This window comes from Pseudorca crassidens, chromosome 6 (assembly GCF_039906515.1).
Source record: "Pseudorca crassidens isolate mPseCra1 chromosome 6, mPseCra1.hap1, whole genome shotgun sequence".
Lineage (NCBI taxonomy): Eukaryota > Metazoa > Chordata > Mammalia > Artiodactyla > Delphinidae > Pseudorca > Pseudorca crassidens.
In genome coordinates, this window is record NC_090301.1 from 29,402,695 (window position 1) to 29,417,372 (window position 14,678).

Here is a 14,678-nt window from a genome sequence, read left to right on the forward strand (position 1 = left end):
GCTTTTTTAAAAAGTTTTATTGAAGTATAGTTGATTTACAATGTTGTGTTAATTTCTGCTGTGCAGCAAAGTGGTTCAGTTAAACGTATATATATTCTTTTTCATGTTCTTTTCCGTTACGGTTTATCACAGGATATTGACTATAGTTCTTTGTGCTATATAGTAGGACCTTGTTACATTTGTTAAATGTTGAACAAGTGTTAGGTTGCGTAGTTCACATGGATCATTTCATGTAAAGCCTGTTACAACTCTGTATAAATGTGGTATTATTATGCCTAATTTGCAGAGACACTAAATAACTTAAACTTAGGCTCACATGGTTAGCAAGTGGCAGAGGCTACCGACCGAATCCAGGGTGTCTGCTTTGCAACCGTGATGCTCTGCTGCCGCCTTGTGCAGACAACTGAGAACATTTCTTGAACCCAAAGGAATGATGAGGCTTTGTGGGAGCAGCTCACGCCAGAGCTTCTCTGGCCTCGAGGAAAAGGCAGATTTGAAAGCTAGGTTTGGACATTGGAGATTCAGACCTTTCCACAGCTTTGAGGATGACAGTCAAAATCCCATATTAGGGAAAGGGTGTTGTAGTTCTCTTGTCAATACAACAATAAAGGGCTTCCCTGGTGGCGCAGTGGTTGAGAGTCCACCTGCAATGCAGGGGACACGGGTTCGTGCCCTGGTCCAGGAAGATCCCACGTGCCGCGGAGCGGCTGGGCCCGTGAGCCATGGCCGCTGAGCCTGCGCGTCCGGAGCCTGTGCTCCGCAACGGGAGAGGCCACAACAGTGAGAGGCCCACGTACCGCAAAAAAAAACCCCAAAAAACAAAAACGAAAATGCCGCTGTGTGACTTTTCCTTTCTCCTAGAAATCTGAGGCAATGTACAGTTTTCATATATGCAGACAGCTGCGTGATCTGGGCATGGCCTTGAACCTGTCTAGACCTTGGTTTCTTTGTAAGCAAGAGGAGAGGTGGGTCAAATGATGACTTAGACTTCTTTTAGCTGTAACCTTCTGAGTCTATCAGAAATTGCTTGAATGTATTACAGTTCTAACCTTAAACCTGTGTTTTTGGCTCTCAGAAAACTCCAGCAATAGCCTCAAGGCTTTTAGTTTCAGTGAGATTCATAAAGACATTTTAGAGCAGAAGTGTTTGCAGATCTGGAAGTATAGCAGGAAGAGGCAAAGACTTGACCTCCTAAAGTAAGAGAAGCTACAAAGCCCAGAGCTTGTTCCTAAGACAAGTGTTCGATTTTAGCAGAACGTGTCACATTTATGCTCTGTAATAGCCATGTAAGTTTGAAATGAAATTAGGGGGAAAAAAGTTGGTTCTCTATGAGTAAAGCCATCAACAACAGACCAGTCTCATTATCCACACTGCACCCTTTCTCACACACCTGTCGGTAGTTTCAGAGCATGGAGGAAATAAGCCAAGATTAGGGTCAGTGTATTGTCCTAACAAGTCAACTGTAACCATACAGTAATGCTAAATAAAGCAGCCAGGACAGGTGGCTCATCAAATCATCTTTATAAAAAATGCTTCATGTCTCCCCAGTTACGCATGCTGAATAATTTTCAAAGCTTTGTAAAAACTTTGCAAGGCCGAGAGGGCAGGGTTTACTAGCCCCATTTTCTTCATTGAAGAAACTGTCATTCATTTAATTTCCTTCAACTAATGTTCTTTGAAAACCTGCGTTGTTCCAGGTATCTTCAAAACAATGAGCTTAAGTTTCCATTTCAAGGTCACCTGGTAACAGTGGCATGTGACTCAAACTCAAGTCTCCTGCCTTGGTGGTCTATTAACAGGGGTTAAAATAGCTGGCTCTCCATTTAGATGGTATCCCTGGGCTCAAAACCTAATGCTACCACTTACTACGTAGTTGTGTAACTTTGTGCAATTGCTTAAACTCTCTTTGAATCAGTTTCTTCAAATGAGGATAATAATAAGAATGCCTTGCCTTAAAGAACTTTCATGGGGATTAACTATGTCAATGCATGTCCACTGCCTGCTACATAGTAAGGGCTCAAAAATGTTTGCTACTGTGATAGCCCTTCAACACTCTGTATTAATATCCTACCCTGGGACTAGATGTCAGGGACGGCAGTGAACAAGGACTGTGAGAGTTGGTCTCATGGCATTTGCACCCTCCTGCTCTGCCTTCCAATGACTTTGGTCAGAAGCCCTTCTGCCATCTGGCCTCAGGAACATTGCAAGTGTTTTTTTTTGTTTGTTTTATTTTTGTTTTTTTTGCGGTACGCGGGCCTCTCACTGTTGTGGCCTCTCCCATTGCGGAGCACAGGCTCTGGACGCGCAGGCTCAGCGGCCATGGCTCACGGGCCCAGCCGCTCCACGGCACGTGGGATCTTCCCAGACTGGGGCACGAACCTGTGTCCCCTTCATCGGCAGGCGAACTCTCAACCACTGCGCCACCAGGGAAGCCCCACTGCAAGTTTTTATTCCTCCATTCTCCACAGTTACCTGTAGGTCTGATAGGGCTGAAAAGCGCTAACCCTTCTTCTTCACCCCAGTCTGCATTACCTTACTCCTCATCTTTCTACCTGGGATTTCCTCTACTTTAATCTCCCACCCAGCATTCTATGCCTAGCATGAGTCTCAGCTCTTCCAGAAAAATTTATCAGACCATACCAGCTCCCAGGGATGTCCCCCATCTCTCCTACAGCATGTATTTTCCATGCCTCTTACTCGGCACTTCATCACACAGTATCTAATTTTGCTAGTTAGTACCTCAAGCTTCCATATCATGTCTTTGCAGCCAGATATGAAATTTGAAGAGCATAGGAATCTTGTCATAGTTTAATTTTTATAACTTTGAAGACCGGGGTTGAAAACTCAAATGCTATTGGGGGCAAGGCAAGGAGTATAAATGAGGGCAGTAGTCTGGGGAGGGACTGTCTTATAGGTGTAGCTGTCCCCTTGTCCTCGCCCATTGCTGCCGTTGATGAGGAAGACCCTACTTTATGCCGCATCCTCTGTAGTTGAAGCAGGAAAAAAAGTATAGATCCCTGATATTTTGCAGACAAACAATATGATCCCACTCATCCTTAAAAGTTACTAATTCATGGCTATGAGGTCTCACCAGCCCTCCCCAATATTACAACATGTTCCCTGAGTGCCCAGAGACACCCTTCCCTACCAGAGTGTCTCAAGATTTCCGCCTGTCTTTCTGATCACAGGAGATTTAAGATTGTAACTGTCCATAACAGAAAGCCTGCAACACTGATGTGTTAAGAAACCTGGGTGTGGTGGTCACTCAGTCCTGGCTGGTGAGGAACTCCCTCTCTTCCACGTTATTCTTTCCTACATACAGATTTCTGATAAATGACACATTTATTTTAGATTCTTTATCTATGGTTTTATTTTCCCCAACACCACACAAGAATACAGGTCCAATATCATCATATCTCACACATTTCCAGAGAAGCTAGAATTCAAACTTTTTGGAAATCTCCCGGTTTCCTTTAAGTTGGCAATTAAATCCAAATTACCTGAATGAATTATGCAGCTGCACAAATGTGGCTGCAGACTTAAGGGTCTATCCTAAATGTTGTAGCACATAATACCCTGCATGTAAAAGACACTTGGTATTTGGGGGGCGGGGTGGAGAGGATGAATCCGGCCTCTATATGATAGTTTGTTGACAAAACTATATTAATTTAATGTCATGTTATAAAAATGCCAACAGAAGAAGACAACTTTATACTCACTCGGTAGCTCAGACACCTCCTGTATATTTTAGGGTGCTTATTCTCCACCTGAATAATACTTTCTTTGCTCACCTCCTAGTAGTGATGTAAGTCACACTTCCATTTTAATTGGCAGATACCGCTGTCTGAAGTGTCTCAACTTTGACATCTGTCAGGTGTGTTTCTTATCTGGTCTTCAGAGCAAGTCCCACCAGAAGTCTCATCCTGTGATTGAGAACTGCATCCAGGTAACATCTAATGCCGTGTACCAAACTCTTCATGAATCTTATCAGTGAGAGCTACAGCAATTAAAAAACTTTTCCTCCTGGAAAACCACAGGTTCTGCTCCTTTCATACATATAATATTTAAGACTAAGGAAGTGGCAAGCTCAACCTTAAATATCTCTCAATATACATATACTTTCTTTACACTGTAGATTTTAATAAACCTTTTGGGGATAAGAAAAGGCCAGAGTCTAATGTGAAACCATTGACTCCTACTGTGCACTAGAAAATATCTGAGCGGTAAGAGGGGAGAGGCATTGGAAATGGACACAGATTAAAAAGAAAAAGCCCTGGTTTGGTAAAATGACGCCTCAAGGTCTCTAGTTGCCAGTACATTTCGGGAATTTTCTTTTTTAACATGTCTTTTCCTGAGCACTAAAATTCAAGTAATTTTTTCCTTAGGAAAAACAAAAGAGAAAGATTTCTATCTCAGTTTTGACTGGAAAAGTGTAAAACTGAGACTTCATAGCTGACTTTCAAAATTTTTTAAAGAAAATTATAATACTCAGCAAGAGAATTCAGCTCTTGCTAAGAAGAAAGAGAAATAGGATAATTTTAAAGCAGAGAGCATTTCAATTTTTCCAGAAAGGACACTCTCTTTTCATCACTGAGTATGAGTCCGTTTCTCCATGCAGATGGCCTCATCCCCAAATTTCACAATAGTGAAAAATATTGATTAATTACCTTTACTGAGGACAGTTCTCCCCTCATTCTCTCTTTACCATGAATGGTCCACAAAAGTCATGTGCCTCAATCTTGTCAAATAATTTTCAATGGATATTGCTTTACTAAATTTTATTAACCCAGATCCTCAGATTATTGGCCTATGATCCTCTTGTTTCTAGAAGTCTGGGGAGAAATAGGGCTTATTGATATTAGACTGACACCATGTGGTCATTTTGTTATTACACTTTAGATTTCAAGGGTTGAATATTTTTAATTAAAGGTCTCGTTGCTTTGTTTCCTTTTGCCTTACCTGTGGGGGGGACTTCAGGTGGTCTGAGAATCCATTGATATTTTATACAAGACTAGATGTATGAGGATTTTTCTGGAAATAAAATCTCAGAGGAATCCTCCAAATTAGTAACCACAGGCTTAGTCCTCTTTCATGCCTTCTTCTAGCTTTCATACCTTCTTCTAGCTTTCATACCTTCTTCTAGCTTTAACCTTCCCCATTCCTGGGTTGCTCTAAGGAACAGGAGTTTTTGTAGAAGTTGGGGGGTATTTAATTTGGAAACATATACTATATGTATGTGTATAGAGAGAGGATGTGAAGAAATTCAGGTAGTAAGGAAGTAAGATGATTTTTCTGTGGACATCACGGTAAGTGAAATAATTTCAGAAACTTCCATGGTGGCCAATCCACCCACGTAAGGAAAGAAGACCACTTTAAGACTGATCTGGTGCCTCTTGTTCTGTTGGCCATTCCAGCAGGTGTCAACAAAAGACAATACAAAACTCTTCCTCAGGACCCTCAGAAACAACCTGCTCCAAGGGCGCTGTAGGAGGAAAGAAGCTGCGAGAAGGCAGTGGCTGCTGGACCAGGTGAATCCAAGGGATGTGGCTAACCAGGCACAGGCCAGGTGAGTGTCTCCGAGTGACAGTCGTGCAGGTTAGCAACCCAGAGCCTGGGTACTAGGTTATGAAGCCAGCAAGCAGGGGAGGGGTAAAGATGCTGTTCCCCTCTAGAAGCGACCTTTAATTTTAAAGTAGACCGCGAGACAAAAATACCTTTAAGTGGCCCATCCAATCATTTAGAGTTATCCCAACTAAAGACCTCAGGCAGACACAGAAGATTTTTAGTATTAGAGTATTTGAATAACTTTCTCCAACATCTTTCTTTTTTGTTGGGTTACTTTTGAAAGCCTAATTCAGAATTAATACTTATTTTTAAAAAAAGGAAAAGAAAGACACATTCCATCACTCACAGGTGAGTGCTATTCACATTTCAGCATTACCAGATCAGGAATTATGCTACAGACACAACTTTTCAACCTTTTCTCCATTTACATTAAACGGAGAGCATTTTCCCTGTCATTAGCTTCCAAAATATCATTTCAATGACCTCACTCTTATCCTTATAAGGAAGTGCCATAATTCACAAGCAATCCCTTAACATTTTGGTTATTTTCAAATTTTGCCCCCCACCAAAATTCTGTAGTCAGCATCCCTACACACGCATTTTCTTATATTTTATTAAATATTTTATATATTATATATATATAATATATATAAAAATATAAATATATATTATATATATAATATATATTTATATATATAAATATATTATATATATTTATATAAATATATAAAATATTTTATATATTTTATTAAGATAAATTCTCTCAGGTAAAACCATTGCATCAAAAGTTGTGAATTTTGTTAATCCTCAAAATTCAGAATGCCAAACTATGCTTCAGAGGGTCATCTCAAAGGATGTCCCAGCACCACTGGTATCTGAGATCGCCCATCACATACCTGAGCACCAGCCTAAAGATGACTTTTTAAAAGTCTTCATGGGGCTTCCCTGGTGGCGCAGTGGTTGAGAGTCCGCCTGCCGATGCGGGGGACACGGGTTCGTGCCCCGGTCCGGGAAGATCCCACATGCTGCGCAGCGGCTGGGCCCGTGAGCCATGGCTGCTGAGCCTGTGCTCCGCAACAGGAGAGGCCACAACAGTGAGAGGCCCGCGTACCGCAAAAAAAAAAAAAAAAAAAAAAAAAAAGTGTTCATGACTTTAACTACTGAAGTAACTCCTTCTTTATAATTTAAAATTTCAGAAGATAAAGGAAAGAGGTACTGTTTCCATGGGATTATGATCATCAGACTTTTGGGAGAAGAAAACCCAGAATAGTTCATTCACTCTTATTTTATCTACCAGAAGTATAAGAATAGATCACTTTAATCAAATTGGTATTCATTTATTAATTTCTTTTGTAATTCTCTAAACTTTTCTCAGACATCTACCAGTATATTTCCTTCTTGATCCCAGACCCTATTTCTGTGGTCATTTTGTCACTTTTTACAGTTTGGTATAATTTAATGTATTTTTACAGCTCTTTAAAGGGAAAAAAAATGCATGTTGACTTCGCATTAGATGCTATGCCTTATACCTGTACCACATTTTCCTAGCAGGTGGTTATCAATGTATTCTTTTTTTTTTTTTTTTTAATTTTTGGCTGCATCGGGTCTTTGTTGCTGCGCGTGGGCTTTTCTCTAGTTGTGGCGAGCGGGGGCTACTCTTCAGTGCGCGGGCTTCTCATCGCAGTGGCTTCTCTTGTTGCAGAGCACAGGCTCTAGGCGCGCCGGCTTCAGTAGTTGTAGCAAGTGGGCTCAGTAGTTGTGGCTCGCGGGCTCTAGAGCGCAGGCTCAGTAGTTGTGGCACACAGGCTTAGTTGCTCCGCGGCATGTGGGATCTTCCCGGACCAGGGCTCGAACCCGTATCCCCTGCACTGACAGGCAGATTCTTAACCACTGTGCCAGCAGGGAAGCCCCAATGTATTCTTAAAGTTAGAGAATTTGGATATCATCTTGATGTATAGCTTTAATAGAGTACAAATAATTTAAATTTTAAAATAGAAACAAAGATATCAGATGCCAATTCATCTGTCTTCTTCAGGCCATTTATTTCACCTTTCCCTGACAGAGTGACAGTAAATTAGGACAATTAATCAGCTGGATTTATTGAATACTTGAGATCTTGTCGAAATTCCTCCATTCTCATAGTTAGAACACAAAGATCCATGCTCTTATGTGCATTTCTTTTGGCCACAGAAGCCTGCCTGATCTTTTACAAATTTAAAATATGATGGCATTCCTCACGCACTCATCTTGCCCAAACTTCTGTGCCTTAAACCCCTCTATTAGCTTCCCATTGTTTTTAAGCTAAAACCTAAAAGTTGTAAGATGACTTAGAAAACTCCTGCATGTTTGAGCTACCCTGGGAACCTCTCCAGTGTCATCTCCCCACCAACCTCTGTGCTCCAGCCCTGATTCCTCCCTCCTCCCCATAAGACTAAGCCAGATCCCCCCACTCTTAAGACGTAAACCTTTACTTTAAAGAATTCATATTCCTAGGGCTTCTCTGGTGGCGCAGTGGTTGAGAGTTCGCCTGCCGATTCAGGGGACGCGGGTTCGTGCCCCGGTCCGGGAAGATCCCACATGCCGCGGAGCGGCTGGGCCCGTGAGCCATGGCCGCTGAGCCTGCGCATCCGGAGCCTGTGCTCCGCAACAGGAGAGGCCACAACAGTGAGAGGCCCGCGTACCGCAAAAAAAAAAAAAAAAAAGAATTCATATTCCTAGACCACTTCTCTGTATGACTTGATGCCTACCTCCTAAATACTTGCAAAAGTTCTGCTCAAATGTCATCTCATCCTTAAGGCCTTTCCTGACCACCCATTTATCATTTTAGCCCCTGTCCCCACTCTGGCACTCGCAATCCTCCTCCCTTGCTTTATTTTTCTTCAAAGCACTTCATCAGCATCTGACGTTATACAAATTTCACTTTTAGTTAAAAATTTTTTTTCCATAATGTAAGCTCCATTGGGGGAAGAAACTTTTATTGTTTCCAGTTGTATTTCCAGAATCTGTAAAAATGTCTGAATATGATAAATGCTCAATAAGTGTTTGTTGAATGACTGACAGACCAAGTAATAAAATGGATGGATGCATGATGGAGGGATTAATGGGTTGTTTGATAAAGTGGGTCTTTTAGAATGGGGTATGAAAGTGTCTCAAGGAGTAATTACCCAGTGTTGGAAGATGTTAGTGAAGTTTGAACCTGGGACAGAGAGACACAGAAGTCTTGTTCTCAGCCAACTCTGTGTGTGGCCTCAGGGACTGTTTCTAAGACTTGGTTTCTTCACCTGAGAATAGGGATAACCTGTCCTTCCTATTCCCAGAGTAATATTCGTGGAGACAAGATGAGGAAAGGGAATTGCAAGTCCTACGCAAAGCTAAATGTTCTTTAAATGTTGGTGTATTATATTCCGTTCACCAGAGTACAACTGAGTTGTTCACCAAAGTAAAATTCTAATGGAATAATTTGCACTTTAGCCTAGATACTGATGAATTCAAAAATTCTGATTAGTGATTGGTCAAGGGGAAATTAATGTGGAATATTACTATTTTACATTATGATAATAGGCAAAATCATATCCTTGCTATCTATTAAGTTTGCACATTGGTACTGACCATCTTCTAAGAGATTCATGGTTACTGCCAAATGGTAATATTGAATTCATTCATTGATTCAGCAAACATTCTTCATCCTAATAAGCCTCCTTCCTTTTAATGTGGATTCCATGCAATAGCTTACACTGATAATATTTTCACTTACAAAAACATAACTGAAATCCAGGTACCAAATATTACCACTATTATTATATATTTTGGGACATTCTTATAAATATACTAAAAAATGAATATAAAAACTGTGAAAAAGAACACACAAAATTACTTCCATTTACAGTTAATATGATTGTGAATCCCCAAGAAACCACAAGTAACTCTAGCTAAAACTGTAGAATTAATTGGTTTTGAGTGGTGGAAAATAAAATATGTATGCACAAATAGCTCTTCACTATATCAGCAATAGCTAGATAGAAATTTTATAAAAATCCCGTTTACAATACCTGTAAAATTATTTTTTAAAAGAAACTAGAAAAAATTTAACAAAAAAGATACAAAACCCATATAAGGAAAGCTGTAATATTTGATTGAATATACAGAAAACAAGACCCGAGCAGAAGGGAGAAACATAGCAAATTCCTAAAAGAGAAGACACTAACATAACAATATACACAATTCAAAAATTAACCTTAAAATCCGTACTCTCGATGCTTCTTTGGTCATTTGCAGCCATGCACAGAGTGGGAAAAAAATGTGAGTTGCCTGATGCACAGCTGAGGTAGAACTGAGTGACACCCTGCCTTCTGGTTTCTGCCCTTAGAGTATAAACACGTGTCCTTTACACAGTCTATCTTGTGCCATGTTTTTCACATTTTTGTGCTTTTTCTTGGTGACTTCACTATTGCAAATAGCCTCCAAACATGGTGCTGAAGTGCTGGCTAGCGTTCCTAGCGCGAGAAGGCTATGATATGTCTTAACAAAAACTACGTGTATGAAATAAGCTTCGTTCAGACACGAGTTACATGGGTCCAATGTTACTGAATCAACAGTAAACATTAAACAGTATACATATATCTTTAAATAGAAACACATGGGGGTGGGGGATGGGATGAACTGGGAGATTGGGATTGACATATACACACTAATGTGTATAAAATAGATAACTAATAAAAATAGAGAAAAGAAACACATGAAAAACAAGGTTATATATTGATAGGTTGATGAAAATGTTCTGACCAGAGACTTCCAAGATCCTAACCCTGTGTTTCCCCCAGGAGCCATCGTTCAGTTTCCACTAATTCATTGTTCACATGACTGCAAAGAGTATAGCTACCATGGATAATAAGAATGAACTGCATTTAAATTAAATGCATTTCCAAATAGAATCATGATGTTTTTTAAATAAGATAAAATAAATCTGAAGACATGTTGAAAGAATAAAGGTACAAGGATATTTAAAATTGTGGAAATAAAAAATAGTGAGAGGGGCAGGACAGGAATAAAGACACAGACGTAGAGGATGGACTTGAGAACACGGGGAGGGGGAAGGGTAAGCTGGGACGAAGTGAGAGAGTGGCATGGACATATATACACTACCAAATGTAAAATAGATAGCTAGTGGGAAGCAGCCGCATAACACAGGGAGATCAGCTTGGTGTTTTGTGACCACCTAGAGGGGTGGGATAGGGAGGGTGGGAGGGAGGGGATATGGGGATATATGTATACATATAGTTGATTCATTTTGTTATACAGCAGAAACTAACACAACATTGTAAAGCAATTATACTCCAATAAAGATGTTAAAAAAAATTGTGAGAAGGGTTGTTCTTCAACAGGCGTTAAAACTTACTCTAGAGCCACCATGACCAAATAATATAGTATAAATCATAAATGGGTATATTGATCTGAGGATAAGAATACAAAATTTGATTAATGATCCAAGCATCAATGAGAGCCTAACATATGAGAAAGGTGGTATTTCAGTTCAGTGGAAAAAGATGCCTAACTGGCTATCCATCAGGTATCCATTGTTTTGCCCCATAAATGAAAATAAATTCCAAATTGATTGAAGTCTAAATGTAAACATAGTTTAAAATAAAAATATTAGAAAAATTTAGGAAACCTGGGGTTGGAGGAGACCTTTTGAAGCAAGACAACAAAATAAGGAATCATGAAGTAATAGAAACACACATATATATGACGACATGCAAATGTAGACATTTTCTCATGGTAAATGATATTATAAACAAAATCAAAAATAAGTCTCAGACTTGGAAAAATATTTTCACTAAGAGGATAAATTGTGCTATGGAAAGGTCCCTACAAATTGATAGGAAAAACTGAAAAAGAAGAAGGAGAAGATGAAGAAGAGGAAGAGGAAAAGAAGGAAGAGGAGAAGGAAACGGAAATAAGGAAGAAGAAAATGAGGAAGAGGAGAGCGAGGGCGAGGAGGAAAAGACTCCAAGTACATAAACAGGCAAAATCACAGAAGAGGAATTCCAAATGGCCATGAAACACACAAAGATATGCTCGTCTTAACTAGCGGTTAGACAAATGCCAATTAAAGGAACAACGAGATATTGTCACTTTCTTTAACAGAATGGCAAAGAGTAAATGAATAACGTCCAGTGCTGGTGAACATGGAAGAAATTAGGTCAGCTGGACATTTGGTTGAAGTACAAATGGCTATAGACTTTTCAGAAAATAATCTGAAAAATAATTCATTCAATAAATCTTTAGTGAACACTCTTCTAGGTACTTGGGATATATCAGGGAACAAAAGAGATGAAGATCTCACGGAGCTTTCATTCTACTGGGGAAACTAGACAATTAAAAATAGGCATATACATGAATTATAATAATATATTAGGAGCTAAAAGTACTAAAGTAAAAGAAGGAAAGAAGAGCCAGGTAAGAGAGAGCAAGACTTAGAGGGAGTGTTGGTAGCAAATTTAAACTGAGTGGTCTTAGTGGTCCTCAGTGAGAGGTGACATTGGAACAAAGCCTTGAAGGAGGTGAGGGAGTGAATCTTACAGGTACCTGCAAAAGCATACCGCTAACTGAGACTGCCAACTGAGACACACACAGGAGTGTGCCCGGCAGCTCCGAAGAACAGCAAGGAGGCTAGTGTGGCTGAATGGAACGAAGGAGGAAATATTGACAGTAGCCTAAAGGGGGCAGCGTAGAAGGAAGGCTATATAAATATTTTCCTAAATTTTTTCCTAATGTTTCTATTTTGAATTTTAATTTAAATGTTCAACCCATTTGAAATTTATTTTAGCAAAGGTCTAGCTTGCTTTCTTTCAGATGGATAGCCAATCTATCTTTTCCCACTTCAATGAGATACCAACTTTGTCACGTATTAGGGTTCCTTATATACTTGAATCAATTCATAAAATTTATATTCTCTTCCTCAGATCTAGAGGTCAATTCTTGTGCATATACTAGATGTATGGTCATGGTGGTGCTATATTAAGTAGAAGGATAAAGTTGCTGTCATCTGAAATGGGGGAGGCTATCGGTAGAACAGCATCATAGGGGAAGATCAGGAGTTCAGTTTGGAACATGTTAAGATTGACGTGTCTCTCAGACATCCACGTGGAGATGTTGAGTAGGCAGTTTTCCATCCGTGTCCGGAATTTGGGAGAAAGTCTATTGGAGATCAAATTTGTGAATTTTTGACATACATGTTTTCTTTTGTTTTTGTTTTTTTTGTTGCGATACGCGGGCCTCTCACTGTTGTGGTCTCTCCCGTTGCGGAGCACAGACTCCGGATGCGCAGGCTCAGCGGCCATGACTCACGGGCCCAGCCGCTCCGCGGCATGTAGGATCCTCCCGGACCGGGGCACGAACCCGTGTCCCCTGCATCGGCAGGCAGACTCTCAACCACTGCGCCACCAGGGAAGCCCGACATACATGGTTTTAAAAGCCATGGGATTGTATGAGATCACCAAATAGACAGTGTAGATGGAGAAGAGAGGAAAACTGAGAACTGAACCATGGGACACTCCACATGACACAGTTGGAGAGAAGGTGAAAAACCAGCAAGGGAGGCTGAGAAAGAGTGATGGATGAGGCAAGAGGAAAACCAAGAATGAGGAATCCTGGAAGACAGGTAAAGAGAGTGTTTCAGGGAGGAGGGCATGGTCTGCAGTGTCAGATGCTGCTGCTGGGTCAAGTAAGAATTGACCTTTGGATTTAACACTGAGGAACTCATTGATGACCTCAAAAAGAGTATTGTAGGACAGTGGTTGTAGAAAAAAATCAGACCAGAGGCAGTTTAAGAGAGAATGGGAGTTGAGGAATTCAAGATACCAAACAAGAAAATTCTTTCCAGGATTTTTTTTTTTACTATAGAGGGAACAAAGAGCTAGTGTAGGTAGTAGAGTATCTGAAGTTAAGAGAAGTGTTTGGTTATGACGGGGAAAATAACGGCATGTTAGTATACTGAAGGGGATGAGTTTGTAGTGGGAAAACTTGATGATCTGGTGCAAGAGAGGGGAATTGTTGGAGCAATGTCATTCGGCAGCCAAGGTGGGATGGAATCTATGCACATGTGGAGAGATTGGCTTTAGAAGAATAGTACCTACTAAACATAAAAATGTATACAAGATTTGGCCCTTGATCCATTTTTGGAACTCTGTCCTATACGAATAAGAGCATTACTACATAGAAAATAAGACAAATGTTATAGCATTGGAGGGGGGGCACTAAATAAACAAACTGAAGATACACTGGTAGACAAATGGTCCATAATATACGATACAACATACAAGAGAACATAGTGAATCTACTTAAGGACAAATTTTAGTACCTATCTACTATACTAGAGGGCATTCGTCATCATACATTAAGAGAAAAATGCAAGTGGCAGAATTCTGTGTATGGAATGATGCCATTTTTGTTTCAAAAACAAATTCAATATGTGCTTTGCTGTTTGTAAGCATCTGTGTGAATGCAGAAAATGGTGTTGAACAACCCCAAGGTGTTAAAATGATTTGAGACGGGGTAGGAATAGAGTGTGTTACTCAGAAGCTGTGTGACAAAGAAGTCATGGGTTACGCTTTTTTCTACCCCAAAGTGCCCACTCCTTAAACACATAATTAAAGCGTACCAGAGTAATCGCTTCTTTCCCTATACTCTCTTTGCCTTCTGTAGAAATAATCGCACTATGTCAGAAATGATTGTGTATTTGTCTGTTCATTACATGTAAAGTCTCTGTGAGCAGGGAGTTCTCTGCTTTTTTTAAAAGAAGTCTTTTTATCTGCAATAACTCAAGATGGTAAGATGCTTCAAATAGTTTTTGAATAAGGGAACGAAATTAAATGGAATTGTATAAAATGGAATATGCCTGACCTTAAACTAGTCTACTCTATTCTATGCTCTTTTAGATATGACATAATAAACACACATCTGCACTTAGAACCCCTAGTATCTGACCTGGACAAGATGACCTGGGGGATTTTCTGTAGTCATCCCTGAACTTCTCTGCATTCTCATTTTTAGATTATCAAGAAGGAGGGAAATGGAATTTTTGTTCCTATTATTGGCTATTTAGCTCCATATCA

The 14,678-nt window shown here is 40.0% G+C and overlaps 1 protein-coding gene across 1 annotated transcript in view; it reads left to right on the forward strand.

Moving 5' to 3' along the window:
- The window catches only part of DYTN (dystrotelin), a 51,019-nt gene that overhangs the window by 19,676 nt on the left and 16,665 nt on the right, over window positions 1–14,678 (forward strand). Inside the window, exons 8-9 of the mRNA XM_067739855.1 lie at window positions 3,835–3,946; window positions 5,418–5,566. Coding sequence (XP_067595956.1) covers window positions 3,835–3,946; window positions 5,418–5,566 — 261 coding nt within the window. The remainder of the gene's footprint in view (window positions 1–3,834; window positions 3,947–5,417; window positions 5,567–14,678) is intronic.